The sequence below is a fragment of the Vulpes vulpes genome, chromosome 13 (assembly GCF_048418805.1).
Source record: "Vulpes vulpes isolate BD-2025 chromosome 13, VulVul3, whole genome shotgun sequence".
NCBI lineage: Eukaryota > Metazoa > Chordata > Mammalia > Carnivora > Canidae > Vulpes > Vulpes vulpes.
The window spans coordinates 129,852,735-129,873,866 of record NC_132792.1 but is presented as its reverse complement, the minus strand read 5'-3'; the positions used below and the strand labels follow the sequence as shown (position 1 = coordinate 129,873,866).

The 21,132-nt window shown below is 35.9% G+C and overlaps 1 protein-coding gene across 1 annotated transcript in view; it reads left to right on the top strand.

Annotated features, from left to right (window-relative positions):
- Window positions 1-20,490, top strand: part of MPC2 (mitochondrial pyruvate carrier 2) — a 28,951-nt gene extending 8,461 nt beyond the window's left edge. The window contains exons 2-5 of the mRNA XM_026003362.2: window positions 5,132-5,172; window positions 14,895-14,979; window positions 15,748-15,859; window positions 20,269-20,490. Coding sequence (XP_025859147.1) covers window positions 5,132-5,172; window positions 14,895-14,979; window positions 15,748-15,859; window positions 20,269-20,305 — 275 coding nt within the window. The 3' untranslated portion in view covers window positions 20,306-20,490. The remainder of the gene's footprint in view (window positions 1-5,131; window positions 5,173-14,894; window positions 14,980-15,747; window positions 15,860-20,268) is intronic.
- The last annotated feature ends 642 nt before the right edge of the window (window positions 20,491-21,132 follow it).

Sequence of the window (21,132 nt, the reverse complement as noted above, 5' to 3'; positions counted from 1 at the left end):
TCATAAAGGAACCAGAACCTAGAGGCATTGTTCAGGAAACAATTTGGAGGATAGCAGAGGAGGAAGCATCAGTTTTGAAATAGGAAGAGAGAAGTTGGCTGAGAAGTTCAAAGCCAGAGACCAAAACAATGTGCTGACTTACCCTTGAGTGATGAAGCCACGCCTCCTGTAGGGATTAAAAAGTAAACTTAGTAATTGATACTGCATATGACCCAGAGACTTTGTATATGGCGAAGAAAAATAAGACAGGTGTGCTGTAATAGGAATCTCAGAAACTCAAGCTAAATAAAATAGACAGTTTGAAAAGATTGACCTATAAGATCGAGTGCGTTATGGCATCAGACTTAGAGGAAGGATTTTCAGGAGCCTGAGAGGAAAGTGTCATGGTCTAAGAGTGAAGTAACTAATAAGTGAAAATCTGGTACAGCCTTGATGTAAAGGGAACTTGATGTCCATGGAGATGAGTAAATAGCAGATTCTACCCTTCAGGATGAAGCAGTGTCAAGACATATCTGGTCAAACCAAAAATTTGCATATCTATGCTTAACACCTGTCCTGGACATAGTTAATTCAATTCAGTTCTGTTCACAAATATTATTTGTTAAGGAAAACTAAGAAACAGGCCTTGTCTTCATCTTGTCTAGTTCACGTGACAGATGCATAAATAAATCATTTTAATTGTTAAGCACAGAAAACAATAGACAATATACAGGCTGCTTTGGGTGTTTAGAGAAGGTGCATCTAATGTAACCTGGAGATGTTAAAGAAGGCTTCCTTGAGGAGATGAAATCTAAGATATGTTTTTGAAGGATATTAGGAGTTAGCCAGATGAAGGCAAGTCAGAATATTGGGATATTCTAAGTAAAAACTAAGATTTAGAGTCATTAAATGGCAGGAAACTTAGTTGCATGCTTGTCAATCCATCTAGGCTAGGGTTTCTTACCCTTGCTCTGTTGACATTTTGGGGGCTAGGTGATTACTTGTTGTGGGAGGCTGTCCTGTGCATTGTAGAATGTTTAACAGCCTGCCTGGCCTGTACCCAGCAGGCATCAGTAACAGCAGCAGCAGCACCACTGCAGTTGTGACAACTACAGATGTCTCCAGACATTACTAAATGTGCCCTAGGAGGCAGTATCACCTCTGGTGAGAACCAGTGGACCTGGTCTAAAATTTAATTAAATTAGGATTCGAAATTTATATTCTGGAACTCAGTGCATTCATGTTTTCTTTTTCTATTTCTTTAGCCCACTAAAAATTTCTTTTGAAATTCCAACCTAGTCTTAACCAAAGAAAGAACATTGTTTCCGTATCTTGTTCAAGATATAGAAGAGGGGATTGTTATATGGCTAGAGTTCTGAGTGTAATGTTTGCTCTGATCAGTACAGTACAAAGCTTAGAACTGGATAAAAGATAAGTTCAGTAACCCAGAAACTGAGTATATAGAGATTTTTACTCAGTTATAAGAATGTCAAAATTTAGAACTCCTAAATAGCTTTAATTCTCCCAGGAGCGGTTTCAGCACTGTGTCCACTTTTGCACTACAACTTAAAATATTGAAAAACTTGAAAGTACATGGGAAGATGACTAGCTGTCCCATCTATGTGAGAAAATGTTTAGCATTATAATTGTTTTGGCTCACAAGGAAAGAGAGTCTATGCCATGATCTTCTAGAGTTTGAAGATTGAGAAAATATGACAGATTGCAGTATAACTTTAGGGTTAGGTTTAAATATTCTAGAAAATCAGCAAACTTACTTAAAAACTCTTTTTTGACTATAAGCCAGACTTTCAATATTTAAGTGTCAGACTGATAAAAATTCTGATTTTAAAGGATTTTTCAATTGTTTGCCTATGTATATACACACACATACTTATATACTTGTGTACATATTTATATATCACAGTTTAAGTCAAAACTCCAGTTAATATAAACTGCTTCCAACTGTGCTGGCTAACTCTTATTTTTATTCAACATTAAGTGGTAGGGCTGCAAGTATGAATACTTTTTAGCCACTAGCTTCAAGGAGGTAATAATTTTGATAGGTAAATGGATATACAACTAACTATAGTCGATTATTTACATTATAGTAGATTTTTAGATCTCTGTATAAAAATCACATTTATGATTAATGTGATTAATTAATGAATTTAGTAGCTGTAAGAACAATGTGAATTAGTTTGGAGGGATAAAAAATATCAATGACTAAGTTGAGTTGTAGAAGATAGTCCAAAATGTGTAACATTGCCATCACTTAATGCTAAAGGCAGGCAATAATTTGTGTGATACTTTGGTAGAACTACTTAATAAGCAAAAGTTATAGAGAAAGCAGATGCCATTTTTACATTTTTCAAATTTCTCTCCTTAGGGTTAAGATTAACCAATTAGTTTCCTAAGTTTTTATTTTTTTATTTTTAAAGATTTTGTTTATTCATGAGAGACAGAGAGAGAGAGAGAGAGAGAGAGAGAGAGGCAGAGGGAGAAGCAGGCTCCATGCCTCCATGCAGGGAGTCTGATGTGGGACTCAATCCCGGGACTCTAGGATCACGAACTGAGCCAAAGGCAGACGCTTAACCGCTAAGCCACCCAGGCATTCCAGTTTTTGTTTTTTTCATGTAATCTCTACACCCAATGTGGGGCTCAAACTTAAAACCCTGATATCAAGAGTCACGTGCTCTACTGACTAAGCCAGCCAGGTGCCCCATACCGACCCCCTTGATAGTAGTTCAGCCAAAATGCAACCCCTAAAAGAGTGTTATCATTGAGTTCATTTTTACTTTGAGATGATGATATTACCTACTGTGAAACTAGTGCAGCATTGATATAAGCATGTTAAAACTAAGTTTTCCTAAAATGTTAGCCTTCAGTTGTGACTTTAGTTGAACAGTATTCTTGTGCTTAGTTAATAAAAGCCAGCCCTGTATTCATTTACCAGCATATCCCCAGGGCTAGGTACATTGTAAAGCATGCAGTAATTATTATGGGTGAATGAATAGTCTTATCTGCAATAAATTAAACCCAGAACTACAACTAGGTCTTCATTTAAATCATTACCTTTTCAACTTCACTTTATTTTGTTTTGTGTCTAAATAATAGGTTTAAGTCAGTTTTATCTTTTAAATATTATGTACACATATTGAACAAAAATACTCCTTTTCATTAATGACTGTGAACACTTGCTCACCTACTAGGGGGAAAATGGATAAATGCATCTTTATCTGCTGGTAGTATTGAGAAATATTAATTGGGAAAAAAAGAGAAATATTAATTGGGGATAGAGGAAGAGAAGTAAAATGTATTATGCTTAGATAATGATGCCATTTTAGATATGATTTTGATGATCCATAAAAACAAATGATTTATTCCTTCAAAGCAAAGTAGAATACTAAGGCAGCAATAATAGTCATGAATATATTTTAAAACTTTTGAATTTGCTAATAAATTAGTTTTCTTATATAAAGTTGTTTAATTTGTGTGTTAAGAAATAAATGGATTTGTTGACCCAGTGTGTGAGAGAATACTCACCATGTTAAGTACTCTGATATATGTTGGATTTAGCATGCTTAGTTATATTTTAAATTATCATGGACCAAAATCTGTTTCTTTCCTGTCCCTGTAGCTTCTTGAAAGTTAAATGAGATATATGATTTGGAAGAGTTAAAAGTGGGCAGGTACGTAGTTAAAGAGCTAGAAGGCTTCGTTCCAGTCACAGTTCTGCTGCTTACTGGCTGCCTACCTGTACTAGGTCATGGATCTGCTCTGAGCCTCACTAGTAAACTGAAGGATTTAGGTTACGTGAACGGAGGTTTCTTCTAGCTTTGAAACTTCCTATTTCTCAAATTCTACATTATCTAAGAACCTAGAATTGTTTACTTTTTTCTTTTCTTTTTTTAAGATTTTATTTATTTATTCATGACATGAGTCATGAGACATGACATTTATTCATGAGACAGAGAAAGAGAGAGAGGCAGAGACACAGGCAGAGGGAGAAGCAGGCTCCATGCAGGGACCCTGACGTGGGACTCGATCCCTGGACTCCAGTATCACACCCTGGGCCTGGGCCAAAGGCAGGCGCTAAACCAGTGAGCCACCCAGGGATCCCCACCCCACCCCAGAATTGTTTTCAATGCTACCAACATTTATTTAACATTTTGCAAAAGGCCAATGGATACCAGACTATCTAAAGTAAAAACCCTGCTGTTACAGAGCTTATAGATCTTAGTCTTTCCCCTTTCTCATGTGAACCTTAAAATTAGGCTCATTTTTTACTCACACCTGGGTGGCTCAGTTAGTTAAGCACCTGCCTTCTGCCCAGGTCGACCCCGAAGGCCAGGCTCCCTGCTCAGCATGGAGTCAGCTTCTCCCTCTGCCCCTCCCCCTGCGCACTCTCTCTCCCCCTCTCAAATAATAAATAAAATCTTTTTTAAAAATTTTGTTTTACTAGAAGTATAGACTCTTTATAGGAGCTTTTACTATCATACACATGGCAACAGGTCATTTATAATAAGAAATATTAATAGAATTAGTGAATAATAGCTACTGAGGCTCATCTCACAAATCTCTAGTTTCTAATTTCTCCAACTTGGAGGTTATCCTTGAGTGAACTAACATTCGATTTCATGTTCAAGGCAAAGCTTTGGAAAATGGTTGCCAAACTATCTCCCTTATGCTTTAGATCATTTTTAACAAGTCACAAAACCACAAGTAATTGACAAGGAAATCAAAACAACTTGTATGTAAGGTTGGTACTATGGTGACTTTCTAATGTTAATACATAGAATGCAGAAAGCATAGTACAAATGACTAGGAATAGATTGCTAAATTTTGAGGATTTTGAAATGTGATGATGGCTGAAAAAAGACATAGAAAACCATTGAAGACCCTTAAAGATAGAGAACAAACTGAGGGTTATGGAGGGCAGTAGATGGGCGATGGGCTAGATGGGTCATGAGTATTAGGAGGGCACTTGCTATGATGAGCACTGGGTATTGTATGTGAGTGATGAATCACTGAATTCTATTCATGAAACCAGTATTGCACTGTATGTTAACTAGAATTTAAATTAAAAATTTGAGGGAAAAAAAGATATAAAATAGTTGGTTTATTTCTAAATTTTTCTCCCTTTTTTCTTCAGGTCCCAAAACAGTTTTTTTCTGGGCTCCAATTATGAAATGGGTAAGTCTTGAGTTTTTGCAGGCACTACTGAAAAAAATATTCTTTAAAAGGAACTTATTGGGGGGCCTGGGTGGCTCATTTGGTTGAGAGGCTAGGCTGCCTTTGTCTCTAGTCAAGACTAGCGTCCTGGGTTTGAGCCCCCCTCTCCCTCAGCAGGGTGCCTGCTTCTCCCTCTCCCTCTGCCCCTCCCCTTGGCTATGCTCTGTGTCTTTCAGATAAATAAAATCTTTTTTAAAAGTAAATAAATATCTGCAAAAAAAAAAAGGTAAATATCTAATTTAAAGTAACTTTTATGATGTATGTACTTTTAAAAGTATTCATTGCCTGGAGATGATTTCATGCAAATAATTTCAGACGTGTCATTTTTACTGTGTAAAGCACACTACCTAGTTGTAGAGTTGTTCTAAACTCCTTAGATAAAAGGCCTTCTAGGAACATTATTGTTATCAAAAAGCTTGTAATTGGGGCACCTGTGTTGCTGTCAGTAAAGAAGCATCTGCCTTCAGCCCAGGTCATGATCCCAGGGTCCTGGAATTGAGGCCCATGTCAGCTCCCTACTAAGTGGAAAGTCGACTTCTCCTCTCCCTTTGCCCCTCCCCCCTCTCATTTTCTCTGTCTCAAATAGATCAATAAAATCTTAAAAAAAAAAAAAAAAGCTTGTAATTGTGGACCCTTGAAACTTCATTCTAAGATTTTATGACTAAGTAAAACATTAAACTAATTAGAAACTCCCCCCAGTTTAACTTTTATTATTAATTTAGTACATGAACTGAAGATACCAACACGAAAATACATACAGACAAGGAAAGTTAGTCTCAAAAAAATAGAAAAGATCATCCAAGGGTGTATATTAACATTTGGTAAATGGTAGAATCTAGGACTTCTGATCCTAGATCAGAAGCACTCCAAGACCAGTGCTTTTTAACTTACGTCAGAGTTTCCATTCCTGAAGTTCTCATTTAGCTGAAAAGAGATAATTGTAGAGATAATAAAACATCATTGATTTTATGTTGAAAGGGCCAGTTTTGGCCTATAGCAGTGCTTCTCAAAGTGTCATCCTAGACCTGCTGCATTTTCATTGCCCAGGAATTTATTAGAAATGCAGATTTTTGGGCTCCATCTCAGTTTTACTAAATCTGAAACTCTGAGGATGGAACCTAGTAATCTGTGTTCTGATAAGCCCTCCTGGTGATTCTGATGCCTTCTAAAATTTGGAAAATACTGGTCTGTGGCCTTTTTTTTTTTTTATTGTGTAAATTACACATAAAATTTACCATGTTAACCATTTTTTTTTTTGTTTAAGTACGTCACATTTTGTGCAACCAATCTCCAGAACTCCTTTTATCCTGCAACACTAAAATTCTGTACCAGTTAAACTACTCATTTCCCTCCCCCCAGCCTTTGGCAACCACCATTCTACCTTCTGTCTCAATGAATTTTACTACTCTAGGTACCCCAAATAGGTGGAATTGTACAGTGTTTGTCTTTCTGTGTTTGTCTCACTTAGCACAGTGTACTCTGGTTTATTATCCATGTTGTAACATGTGTCAAACTTTTAGTATGAATAGTATTCCATTGTATAGATGCCACATTTTGCATATCCATTCATTTGTTGATGGACTCTTGAAGTGCTTCCACCTATTGGCATTTGTGAATAATGCTGCTGTAAGTAATGGCATACATCTATTCCAGTCCCTGCTTTCTGTTCTTTGGGGCATATACCTGGAGGTGGAATTGTTGGATCAGTATTATTTTGAGCAACTGCCCTACTATATTCCACCGTGGCTGCACAGTTTTACATTCCCACCAGCAATTCACAAGGATTCCAATTTCTCCACATTGCCTGCCAATACTTGTTACTTTTGTTGTTGTTGTTGTTTTGTAATAGCCATCTTAATGGGTGTGAAGTGGTAGCTCGTTGTGGTTTTGATTTACATTTTCTAATGTGATTAGTTATACTGAGAATCTTTTCATGTGCTTATTGACCATTGTATATCTTTGGAGAAATGTCTTTTCAAACCCTTTGTCCATTTTTTAATCAAGTTGTTTGTTATTGAGTTGTAGGCTATTTTAATTTTCATAAATGCACCATTTAAAATTGTTAGAACAGTTTCAGAAACTCAGTTGTAAATCTAAGTAGTTGAGAATGTCAGAATTTACTGTCCGCCAATCTTAAGACCTTAGGCAAGTTAAATCTGCCATTTTGTCTCCTTAACTGTAAAATGACTAGAGTAGATTAGTGGTTGGGAGCTGCCTTTTACAGAGAACTGAAGAGTAGTTCTTTTTATTATTATTATTATTTATATTGTTAAAAATCAGAATTCAACCAAGTGAATTTGAAGATCTAATTGGCTGCATTAAATGATTCATGAGTGGGACAGCATCCCATTTAGCAAGTAAAGGGGAGCTCCCAAGGGCTACAGAAAGAGAATTTTTAAAGGTAGGACAAGGAAATTATAAACTTTTAGAAAAGAGGATTATTTCCAGGTGAGGTCACCTTCATTTAGAGACCCAAAAAAAGAATCTTAGTAGGTGAATTATCTCATCTTTCTTTGGGAGTTGGGGAGAGGACCCATGTGACAAGATTACCTCATTGGTGCTGACCAGAACATTCCTAACTGGTTAAGACTACATTTCAAGGGGAGGTTGAAAGTGCAATTACATTAGGTATTGGTGATTTGGCCTAAGTGATGCCACTTTGGGCCTGTGGGTTTCTTTTAACAATATATTGAGAAAAGGTCCCATCAGTTAAAAAAAAGAAGAAGAAGAAATTTCAACATATTCATGTTTAATGGTTATGCTCACTCAAAACATTCAACACTAGTTTTAGTTTGGTGTGACAGTACTACAACTATGTTTAGAACTACTATGTAGTATATTGAAGTAGGGGGAAATAGTACTGCTTTTTATCACTCATGTCTTTAAAGTTCTTTTCAGAATAAGTGTCAATCATTTATGGTGATTGTAAATAATGGTGCCCTTAACTTCATGTGTTTCCCTGGCATTTCATTCTGATTTTTTTCTTGACGTGGTGAGCAATTAGTAAGTAGTGTTCACTCACTTTCAATTACTAAAGACAAGAATTATGTACATTTACTAATGTTTTTCCCACAATAAATATCATTTTTTCTACTCCTCATGGGACTTAGTTAAACAGACATTTGATTTATGTCTTTGTTGCTCTGTAATTGAATGAGATTCATCATGGTAACTGTACACTAAATTCCATCATTACATTGTAATTCTACATTTATTCCCAGGAGTGGGAATTGAAGTTTGGTAATCTACCTCCATATATGTCTATACCCCACAGCTGAAACCTGTTCACTCGTGTTTTACCATTCCTGTTTGGTAGAAGAACTCTATGAATATGGAGACTCTTCACAAGAGGCCCAGAACAAGAATTCTAAGGTCCAAACTGAGTTTTAGCATAGACTTTTATAGCAGATTTGTCTTGTAAGCTGTCTTACCTATATTTGTAAACATTATACAGTCACATGAATTACTTTCTTTATATAATGGGATTCAGAATCATAAAGGATATGATTGAAATCATTCTACAGTAACTGTCACACTTGATCTTAGCCAAAAGGCCAAGAAGCAATTATAGTAACCATTAAAGATAAAATTCATTTTTATTACTCATTCAACTTTACACATAATTTTGTGTTTAGTTTGAATAAATATGTTTATATATTAATTCTCGTGGCTAGAATGGAATTTCAGACAGTTTTTAAATGGTAATAGAGATTGTAGCAATCTAGTTATTGTGAGATGACAAAATACGCAACAAAGAATACCAGCAGAGAAAGGAAAATTACTACTTCAGTAGCTCCTTAACATAATTTTTATAAACTGTGCAAATGTTTAACGTAAATGGTGATAACTACAGAGCAGAAATGAAGCAGTTGAGGATGGGACAAATTAAAGTCAGTGGGAAAGGTTAAAAAAAAAAAACCACTTGAAATTTTTGGTGCCTAACACTAATGGTCCATCTGTAGAAAACTCCATTAGTATGATGTATGAATGTCTTTTTTTTTTAATGTTTAAAATGTGTTGTCTACTTATTAATTTAATTAAAATGCAGGGACACCTGGGTGGCTCAGTCTGTTAAGCGTCTGTTTTCAGCTCAGGTCATGATCCCAGGGTCCTGGGATCAAGCCCCACGTTGGGCTCTCTGCACAGCAGAGAGTCTGCTTCTCCCTCTCACTCACCCTGTGTGTTCTCCTTCTCTCTCTCAAATAAATAAATGAAATCTTTAAAAAATAATAATTTAAATAAAATGTAGATCAAAGCAAAAATAAACATCTAACTAAAACTAGTGTGATTTTTTTTAAATAATGGAAAATATATTATTATTTTCTTCCTCTTCTCTGTGTCAGCAATGAAAGTTATATAGTAATTATATGTCTATAAAATATAATTGCTTAACTATTGTTTATAGCACTATTATTATTATAAGAGTAAGAATGACTTACTCTATTTATAATAAATTAGGGGGTTCTCTTTGACCTCAAATTTGCCACAACTTAGAAGTTTACTGATTTTATCAATAGCTTTGGTGTTTTTTTTATCTGGCCCTCCAGTATTTTGAAACACTGACAGTATGATATACTCATAAGTGCCTTGTTGGTTATCTGTCTCCTTTAAAAACATCTATTTTAAGTTCATGTTGAAATCATACATAATCTTCTGATGACAGCACAGCAGTAGAAACTGTGCCTTGTTCTCTGGTGAGGAGACTACTTTTGTTTGTTATGTATTTATGTACATATTATTCCAGACCAATTGATAATAATTCATGTACAGTAGTCTATCCATGACACGTGACAGTTGCTGCTCCAAGCCACATATGTTTTATATTAAGAATTTAAGACTATACTTGTTCAGACATTTAACTGTACCGGATTCCTTCTTAGCCACTTAATTAGCTACTTTATTAATTATTTGGTTGAAACCAAATAATTAATCATTGAGGTCAAAGTGGATAATTCTAAAAAACAAAACAGATAATCCTTACATACTTTAAATATTTTATTTTAACTTAATATATATTCATTTGCCAATCATCTATAAGACTAAGGCTTTTATTGGTGTAAGGATTCTTTCAAGTTCCACATTTCCTACTTTGGATGAATTATTCTACAGTGCATTCTGTGTAATTTTCACTTTAGGGGTGCCTGGCTGGCTTAGTCAGTAGAGCATGTGATTCTTAAACTCAGGGTCATAAGTTTGAGTCTCAGGTTTGGGGTAGAGATTACTTTAAAAAAAATTTTTTTTTTTTTTTACTTTCCACTTTAGTTTTGTTTGAAACACAGCAATTTCATAGATAATTTCACAATAGTGTAAGAGCAGAAATTTGCTAGATTTTTATGGCTTTCCCACCCAGTCTTTTTATATCTGTCTCGTTCACATAAATTTGACAGCAGGCTATAACAACTTGCCTTTATTCAATCTTTCCAAAGCAGTCACTTTAATTTTCATAGAAATGACAACCCTCTTTTGTGTTTCACCTATTTACCTAATTGTTCATTAAGTTACTACATTAGGTTTAAGGACAGAGTTGATAAGAATTCACCTCAACTAGTGAGAGCAAAAATTTGTAAATACAGAATAAAATGAAGAGCCATGGGTATTCAGCATGCCTCAGGCATCTGTTAACTTGTTTACAGAGGAATAGAGATCTTTGGCTAACCTGGGAAACTATTATGTGAAGGTCAAAGAGCTTCCTTTATTTTTGTTCATAGTCTTTTTGCACAGTTACACTCAACTCTCAAACAATATACCATTTTGTATAGCTCATTTTTGTGTTTTTTCTTCAATTTAGGAATAAATCAAACTATTTCAAGATTATCCATGCAGATTTTTAATACCTATTTCTTTTTCAGCTGGAATTATTTATAGATTAATTTATGGTTTAGAATCTTGGGTGCCTGGGTGGCTCAGTGGTTGAGCATCTGCCTTTGGCTCAGGTAGTGATCCCGGGGTCCCAGGATCCAGTCCCACTTTGGGCTCCCTGCAGGGAGCCTGCTTCTCCCTCTGCCTGCATCTCCACCTCTCTGTCTCTAGTAAATAAATAAAAATCTTTAAGAAACAAATGGCTTAGAATCTTGAGGATCGGGTGTTTGGGTGACTCAGTTGGTTAACGGTCTTCCTGAGCTCAGATCATGATCCCAGAGTCCTGGAATCAAGTCCCACATCCGGCTTCCTGCCCTGTGGGGAGCATGCTTCTCCATTTCCTGTTCCCCCTTCTTAACTGGCTCTCTCTCATTCATAAATAAATAAATAAATAAATAAATATCTTTTTAAATATCTTGAGGGCTTTGCTATCTCTAAGCATTTGAAATTGGAATATTCTAAACTGGTATCTCATTTTTTTTAACATTCCTCTAAAAGTGTCATAAGACTTTTTTTTTTTTTTTTTAGTAAATGAGAAAATACTGAAGAAAAGAAACAAACACAATGTTTTATACTATCTGGAGAATACCTACCCAACCCGATGGAGATAAAAAGATGCCAAAGAGGATTACAGGGAACCTGGGTAGCTCAGTCAGTTGAGCAGCCCTAACTCTTGATTTTGTTTGAGGTCATAGTCTTGGGGTCCTGGGATCCAGTCTGCGCCAGGCTCCATGGGAGTCCACTTGAGGATTCTCTCTCCCTCTGCCTCTGTCTCTTCCCTGTTTGTATGCGTAGGTGCATGCACGTTCTCTTTCTCAAATAAATAGATCTTTTAAAAAAACTGAAGGGCACCTGTGTGACTCAGTCAGTTAAGCATCTTGCCTTCAACTCAGGTCACGATCCTAGGGTCCTGGGATCAAACCCCACATCAGGCTCATGCTCTTTGGGCAGCCTGCTTCTCTTCCCTCTGTGTCCACCCCCCACCTCCCTGCTTGTGCATTCTCTCTCTCTCTCTCAAATATACATACTAAGCATACTGTTGTGATAGTTGTTGTGGATCAGTACTTGCTTTGTATGTTAGAGTATTTTATATAATCTTATTACTTATTCTAAACACTCTCTGAATAGACTCTATATAGTTCTATCATTTGAATAAAGTTCATAATAAAGTTGAAAAGGAACACAGGCCATCTGCCTCCTATCCTGAGACTAATAATGCAGGAAAAGACAGAAAACTAATATTCCTTTTTCTCTGTTGCTCTACAGACATAAGCTACTATTTGTTCTTGTTAATATTTTCTAGACACTGTGCTAAATACTTTTAAGACATATCTCATTTAGTCATACATTACTTTTGCAGGGATAGCTATTAATATTCTCATTTTACACATGGGGAATTTAAAGCAAAGTGTTAATGTAATCTGACCAAAGTCACCCAGCTAGTAAATGACAGAGATTAGATTTGGTGAGATTTTCTAAGGTAATTTACATAAGGGTAGAGTGATATAGAAATAGAAAAGAGTTTTTTAGAAACATGAGAAAAGAGCTGAAGACCTTCATGGAAGAGAACAATTATTAACAAGTCCCAGAAAACTAAAGTGTATACTGTGAGCATAAACAAAATCATGACCACTGACTTCTTCCCCCAAAAAAGTTAGAATGTAGCCTATAGTGTTCATAGATCTATCCAACAAGCTGCAGTGTAATAGTAGATTACCCAGTAGAGTAATAGTAGACATCAGTCCCTTTCATCCCTTCCCAATGGCAGTATATTACCCTCAGAAGCAGAACAAATATGAAATGGAGGAAACGCATATTGGGACCTGGAAGAAGAATCTAGGAGAGATAATCAAGGAAGTATTTGGGAGAAAAAAAATCACAGGACTGTGGGTGAAAGTTAACAGTGGCAAAGAAAGAGGCAAAATAGTGTTAGCCATGATTTGCTTCTGATTATACTCCTCTGTGTAACCATTTCCCCCTTTTAAAATCAGAATCATTGCTTTCTTGTACTGCTGACTTTATTAAATCAAAACCCCCTTTGTATTCAGTTTAAATTTGTGTATAAATTCACAAGTATATCTATGTTCTACATAGGAGCAGAACCCTTTGCTGATTTATATTTTCCATGTCCGAACATCTTTTAGAAATCCAGTGAGACCTAAAAATAATTACTTAAAAACATATTCTCTAATGACATTTAGAATTTGATTTAATAAAATATTTAAAGGGAAAAAGAAAGGGAAGAGAGGAGATGAAACAAATGTGGCAAAATTTCAATAATTAACTCTGGGTGATGGGCTTGTAAGCATTCTTTGTACTCGTCTCTTATTTGGATATGCTTGAATTTTTCATCAATAAAAATCATTTTATTACATACTCTCATCTCTACAATAGAAAAGCATAACTAATACTCTAGTGAAGGAAGACTCATTACTAAATTTTCTGAGTGATACTAATGGCAAGGGCATCAGTAGGGGGGTTATATAACAGTGTTAAAAACACCGCAGAGATGGGGCACTTGGATGGCTCAATTGGTTTAAGCATCTGCCTTCTCTCAGGTCATGATCCCAAGGCCCTGGGATGGAGCCCTAAGGCTGGGCTTCCTGCTCAGAGGGGAGTCTGCTTTTTCCTCCCCCTGCACCTGTGCACTTTGTCTTCTTCCCTCTCAAATAAATGAAATTTTTTTTAAGATTTTATTTATTCATAAGAGACACAGAGAGAGGCAGAGACACGGGTAGAGAGAGAAGCAGGCTCCATGCAGAGAGCCCAATGTGGGACTGGATCCCGGGACTCCAGGGTCACGCCCCAAGCCAAAGGCAGACACTTATCCACTGAACCACCCAGGCGTCCCTAAATAAAATCTTAAAAAAAAAAAAAAAAAAAAAAAACACAGCAGAGAATAACCTTGTGTACTTTGACATTAAAGAAAAATGTGACCCCAAAACTAAAATTGTAACAGTTTTTCTGAGACTTCCACTTTTGTTTCTAAAGATTTATTTACCTCTTTCAGAGAAAGAGCGCACTGGAGAACTTGAGGGGGTGGGTGGCAGAAGAAGGAAAGAGAAATTCAAGCAGAGTCCACTCTGAGCACGTAGCCTGACATGGGGCTTGATCCTGCTACCATGAGATCATGACCTGAGTGAAAACTAAGAGTCACTTTACCAACTGAGCCACCCAAATGTCCCTGATACTTCTACTTTTAAAAAAGAATGTTGACAAAAACATGAAAGGAGGAATCTATACAGATTACCTTAAGGAGCTTTTAGGCATCCTCCACACCAGTGGTTTCCAGCATATATAAAGAATATATAATTTCATAAGTAAAAAGTACTATTTGTTAGAATACATACACACTACTGATTTTCAAGTATATGAAGCTATTTGATGTGGTTAATAAAACACAAATTCAAAAAGCATTCCTGAATTCTTTATAGTTTTTCATGATGATATGTATATATTTGCTTAATGCACTGATACTAAAATTACAGCAGCTGTCATATGGAAATCTCAAATAGTTTTATGTTTTATGTAAAATTAGGAATTAGGGACGCCTGGGTGGCTCAATGGTTAAGTGCCTGCCTTCAGCCCAGGGAATGATCCTGCGGTCCCAGGATCGAGTCCCACATCGGGCTCCCTGCATGGAGCCTCCTTCTCTCTCTGCTTGTGTCTCTGCCTCTCTGTGTCTATCATGTATAAATAAAATATTTAAATAAATAAATAAATAAATAGATAGATAGATTGATAAATAAATAAATAGAATTAAGAATTATTACTGCACTCTCATGGTACCTCTTCTCTTTCTGTGTATTGACGTGTATTTCTAGGGGTTGGTGTGTGCCGGATTGGCTGACATGGCCAGACCTGCAGAGAAACTCAGCACAGCTCAATCTGCTGTTTTGATGGCCACAGGTAAGTTAAATATTTTCTGTATTCCATGTAGGACATGTGATATATTTATTTTGTTTTACATCAATTTATTTAATAGCTTAAAGTTTTAAGCACATATACACACTCAAACATACACACACATACCAAGAAATTAACGGTTTACTCTGGGAAATTATTATACATGGAGAAGGCAGAAGAGAATTACTATGAATAAGTACCTGCATGGATTTTTGTTTTTTAAGTTTTTGCCATGAACCTATTTTATAAGTAGGAAAAAGTTAATAAACATTTGCTCTGTAAATATTCCCTGTTGATGTAAGAATTAAATATTTTGTGTAACACTGAATCATAACAACTTTATGAAAGACTCAAAGTACAGCATTTCTTTTTCCTTTATCCTACATTATGTTATCATGGTCTTATGTATAATTATCTTACTCTAATATTGAATGTTCAAAAGATATTGCGGCAGTACGCATGCTTTTTAAAAAATATTTTGTAAAAAAAAAAAAATAAAATAAAAATAAAAAAAATAAAAAATAAAAAATATTTTGTTTCTGTGGCACCTGGGTGGCTCAGCAGTTGAGCACCTGCCTTCGGCTCAGGGCGTGATCCCAGGGTCTGGGATCGAGTCCCACCCACATCAGGCTCCTTGTGGGGAGCCTGCTTCTCCCTCTACCTGTGTCTCTGCCTGTCTCTCTGTGTCTCTCATGAATAAATAAGTAAAATCTTCTAAAATAAATAAAAACAAAAACTTTTAAAAATTAAACAAATATTTTGTTTCAACAGGGTTTATTTGGTCAAGATACTCACTTGTAATTATTCCCAAAAACTGGAGTCTGTTTGCTGTTAATTTCTTTGTGGGTGCAGCAGGAGCTTCTCAGCTCTTCCGTATCTGGAGGTAAGCCTATCAAAGGTGTTAAAAAGAAAAATCTGCCTCAGAAGCCACCCAGATGGCAATGCCTTTTTTTTTTTTTTAGATTCATGTATAATGATAAGATGGGATATGCCTAAAGCAGAAATTTATAGAAAAGTCAAGGGGTTTAAGTTAAGAGTGTTGAGCAATATGTTTGCTATCTAGGTTTTAAATCTGTCTGTGTATTATATCTAGATATGTAGCCCTTTCATAGAATCTTCTAAGACAACATACACAACTTATGAAATATTAAGTAATTTCCTCCATGAATCTTTTATCATTATACATAATAAAATGGGACCTAAATGTGTATGGTTATGTGGTATTGGAAATGATCTTTAGAGTAAGCTGCTGGTCCTGTCAGAAAGTGTTCCAGGAACATTTGGAAGTTTTTAAAACTGTTTATAGGGCATCCCTCATTTTATTTCATTTCACTCCATTGTTCTTCATAGATATTGCACATTTTCACAAATTGAGGGTTTGTGGCAACCCTGCACCTAGCAAGTATCGACACCATTTCCCCAATAGCATTTGCTCCCTTTATGTCTGTTGTGTGTCACATTTTGGTAATTCTCACAATATTTCAAAAATTATTTTAAAAAAAATTTTTTACATTTGTTTTTATTTAAGTTCGATTTGCCAACGTATAGTAACACCCAGTATTCATCCCATCAAGTGCCCTCCTCAGTGCACTCCAATCCCCACCCACCTCCCCTTCTGCAACCCTTTGTTTCCCAGAGTTAGGAGTCTCTCATGGTTTGTCTCCCTCTCTAATTTTTCCCACTCAGTTTCCCTCCTTTTCCTTATAATCCCTTTCACTATTTCTTATATTCTGCATATGAGTGAAGCCATATGATGATTGTCCTCTGATTGACTTATTTCACTCAGCATAATACCCTCCAGTTCCATGCATGTCGAAGCAAATGGTGGGTATTCATCCTTTCTGATGGCTGAGTAGTATTCATTATAATATTTGTTATAGATGATTTATGATCACTGATCTTTGATGTTACCACTGTCATTGTTTGGGGTGGGCACCACAAACCATGCCCCCCATAAGACAGTGAGTGAGCTTAACTGATAAATGTGTGTGTTCTGACTGTGCCACCGACCAGCCATTCCCCATCTCTCTCCCTCCTCAGATCTCCCTATTCCCTGAGATGCAGTAATACTAAAAATAGGCCAATTAATAAGCCTGCAGTATGCCTCTAAGAGTTCAATTGAAAGGAAAGAGTTGTACATCTCTCACTTTAAAACAAAAGCTAGAAATAAGTTTAGTGAGGAAGGCATGTTGAAAGCCAACAAGACAGGCCAAAAGGTGGCCTCTCGTGCTGAACATTTAAGTTGTGAATGCAAAGGAACATTCTGGAAGGAAATTAAAATGCTACTCTAGTGAATATATGATTGATAAGAAAGTGAATGGCCTATCACTGATCTGGAGAAAGTGTTAGTGATCTGGATGGAAGATCAAACAACCACAACATTCCCTTAAGCCTAAACCCAATCCAAAGTAATATCCTCACTCTCTTCAATTCTGTGAAACTCAGAGAGATGAAGAGGCTGCAGAAGAAAAATCTGAAGCCAATAGAGATTGGTTCATGTGTTTCAAGGAAAAGCCATCTCCATAACACACAAGTACAAAGTGAAACAGCAAGTGCTGATGTAGAAGCTGCAGCAAATTATCCAGAAGATTTACCAGATTAAGTAATGAAGGTAGCTACAGCAAACAACAAATCTTCAGTGTAGGTGAAACAACTTTATATTGGAAGAAGATGCCATCCAGGACTTTCATAGTTAGAAGTCAATACCTGGCTTTAAGGCTTTGAAGGACAGTCTGACTCTCTTGCTAGGGGCTGATGCAGCTGATGACTTGAAGTTAAAGCCAGTGCTCATTTACCATTCAGAGAATCCTAAAGACCTAAGAATAAATAATAGTAAATCTCCTCTGCCTGTGCCCTATAAATTGACAACACATCTGTTCACAACATGGTTTATTGAATATTTTAAACCCATTGTTGAGACCCAGTGCTCAGGGGAAAACGGTTCCTTTCAAATATTTCTGCTCGTTGACAATGTGCCTTGTCACCCAAGAGCTCTAATGAAGATGTACGGCAAGATTAGTGTTGTTTTCATCCTGCTAAGACAACAGCCATTCTGCAGCCCATGAATCAAGGAGTCATTTCAATTTTCATGTCTTCTTATTTAAGAAATATATTTTGTAAGGCCATAGACTGTAATTCCTCTGATGGATCTGGTCAAAGTAAATTGAAAACCTTCTGGAAAGGATTCCCTATTTTAGATGCCACTAGGAACATTTGTGATTCAAGGGAAGAGGTCAAAATATCACTGTGAACGGGAGTTTGGAAGGAATTGATTCCAACCCTCATAGATGACTGAGGGGTTCAAGACATCACTGCGGGAAATAACTGCAAATGTGGTAGAAATAGCAAGAGAACTAAGTATGAGAAGTGGAGCCTGAAGATGAAACTGACTTGCCACAATCTCAGGATCAAACTTGAATGGATGAGGAGTTAATTCTTATGGATGAGCAAAAGAAAGTGTTTCTTGAGATAGAATCTTCTCCAGGTGAAGATTCTGTGAAGACTGCTGAAATGGCAACAAAGAATTCAGAATATTGCATAAACTTAGTTGATAAAGCAGCAGCAGAGTTTGAAAGGATCGATTCCAATTTTGAAAGAAATTCTTCTGTGGTAAGATGCTGTCAAATGGCATTGTTGCTACAGAGAAATCATGTGTAAAAGAAAGAGTTAATTGACATGACAACTTCGTTGTTGCCCTGTTTTAAGAAACTGTCACTGCCACCCCAGTCTTCACAACCACCACCCTGGTCAGTCAACAGCCATCAACATTGAGGCAAGACCCTCCACCAGCAAAAAGATTACGACTCACTGAAAACATAGCTGGTGGTTAGCAATTTTTAGCAGTATTTTTAAATTAAGGTGTGTACTTCTTTCCTAGACATAATGCTGTTGCACACTTAATAGACTATAGTATAGTGTAAACATAACTTTTATATGTACCAGGAAACCAAAATATTCATTTGCTTGCTTTATTGTGATACTTGCTTTTATTGTGGTGGCCTGGGAACGAACCCACAATGTTTCCAAAATTTGCTTATATACTCAGTAGTTAACATTATTTGTCAGTGATTGGCTAGCATTCTGGAGTGAGCTCATCTTAGATAAAGGCTCTAGGTTTGTTTGAACTGCCTTTCTAAATTACAAGACAATGTTCTTTGGCTAAAAAAAAATTAAATGATCTCAATAAAGAAATAGAAAATACTCAGTTATAATTTACCTTCCTTTCAGAAGGCATCCTATTCTGCAGAGTATATTATATCTTGATTTTATTCATCTTTACTATCCCTGGGTTTATAATTCCATTCTTTCATAATCATCTAACAGTTTTAGAGCTTACTTATATTCCTATAAACTTTGATTTGTACAGTGATTTTATTCACGAGTATTTTTCTCAGCCACCATTTCATTCTAACTTTATGTTAACTCAGTAGTAGAGCTAAGAAAATGCTAAGTGCAATGTTCGGAACTATATCTAAAGCAAAAACTCAGATGTAGTTTGACAAAAAGATTTTTGGCACCTCTCAGTCACAATAGCAGATTGGGAGATTTAATTAAAAATATAAATGTTGGACTCTGGAGCATTTAGAAGAACACTGTTGAGTATTTAAAATCAGAACTTTTTGAGGAATCTGGGAGGTATGGTAAACTTCATGGAATAAGTTACTTTTTGTGCTTGTAATCTCTACTCTTGTAATCTGGGAAGAATAATAAATGAAGCTCAGGGTGTTGTAGAAGCAAAAGACTATGGCTTTGTGGTTAATTTTTCTTTAGATTAATGAAAATGGAAATAGGACTTAGCTTTACTGTCCTGCTAACCCAGCTTTTACAAACTGCTAACAACCCAGTAGCCTGCCTGCATCACAAAAAATACATTTATTTTTAGTGATTAGACAGGATCCCATTCCCAATTTATTTTATTCTTAGGACAGATGTTTTGTAAGTATAAAATAAAAAGTTCTAGATGGCCACACTTTAGTAATTTTATCTATATGTTCACATATTTGTTTTCACTCTTCTTACATAATTCAAGAATGAAAATATTCACCAAAATAATAGTTTTGTATAGGAAACTGTTGTCATACTTTTTGGCATTTAGAAGCTAGATGCAAATAAAATTCTTGAGTCACTTTCTATTCTGCCTGTTTCACACATGCCCCTGAGAAGATTGTAGTTCCCAATATATAGCCTCTTGACTAGTGAGAAAGAAGACATGGAATATACTTCCCATTCTTTTCCTATTAAACATTTATCTATTGTGATTCATAATTATTTTTCTTTCTGTTTCCTTTATAGATATAACCAAGAATTAAAAACTAAAGCAAACAAATAAGAGTTCCTGACCACCTGAACAATCTAGATGTGAACATAAACCACTGGGACTAATTTGATTTATAATTTGGCTGTCGATAAGGTGATATTAACTGTGCTACTGTTTGGAAGGCATAAAAAAATCAAACTGTAAACTGGGGGCTAATAGTTGATTCAACAGAAAAATAAAGCAAACTTTTAATAACAGTGTTTCTTTATATATGACTTAAGGAACTTATTTATGGATACGAGTAACATTCTTTTCTACCATTTGCCCATAATAAGTCATACTTGCTCCTTCTGTTCTAGTCTACCAGAGATGGTTAAAAGGTTAAATAATCTGTTGTACAGTGAAGGATGATGAAGTCCCTGGAAGTAAAAGGAAATAGAGCTAAAGAGAGTGAGAAGTGGATAATGGAATGGCTAGCAGTTCTTTAATAGCCACAGAGTAACAGAAGATCTCTGAGTTTTTGAATTACATTCCATAATTGATATAATGTGGCAGAAAAGGTTCTGGAGTCCTAAATTTGAATCCCAGCTCTGTGATTTGTAATCTATGACTTTGGGCAGATTAAAGTGTCTAGTAGAGTGCCCTGGACATAAGTCAGCCTTCTATAAACATTACGAATTTTATCCCTCTTATGAAGAGAGACAACATAGATTACTCTGTGCTAGAAATAATCAACAGTCTATTCAATTTGAGCTCCTGTTTAGAGTAGTGGATTTCCTTCTAAAAATTCTACAAGAGCCGGTCCTGAGTAGAACTGTAGTCAGAGGAATCACCAAAGCAAGTTATTTCTAAGTTTGAAGAAGCAATGACAAAAGAACTTTTAAAATACTGTATGTGAT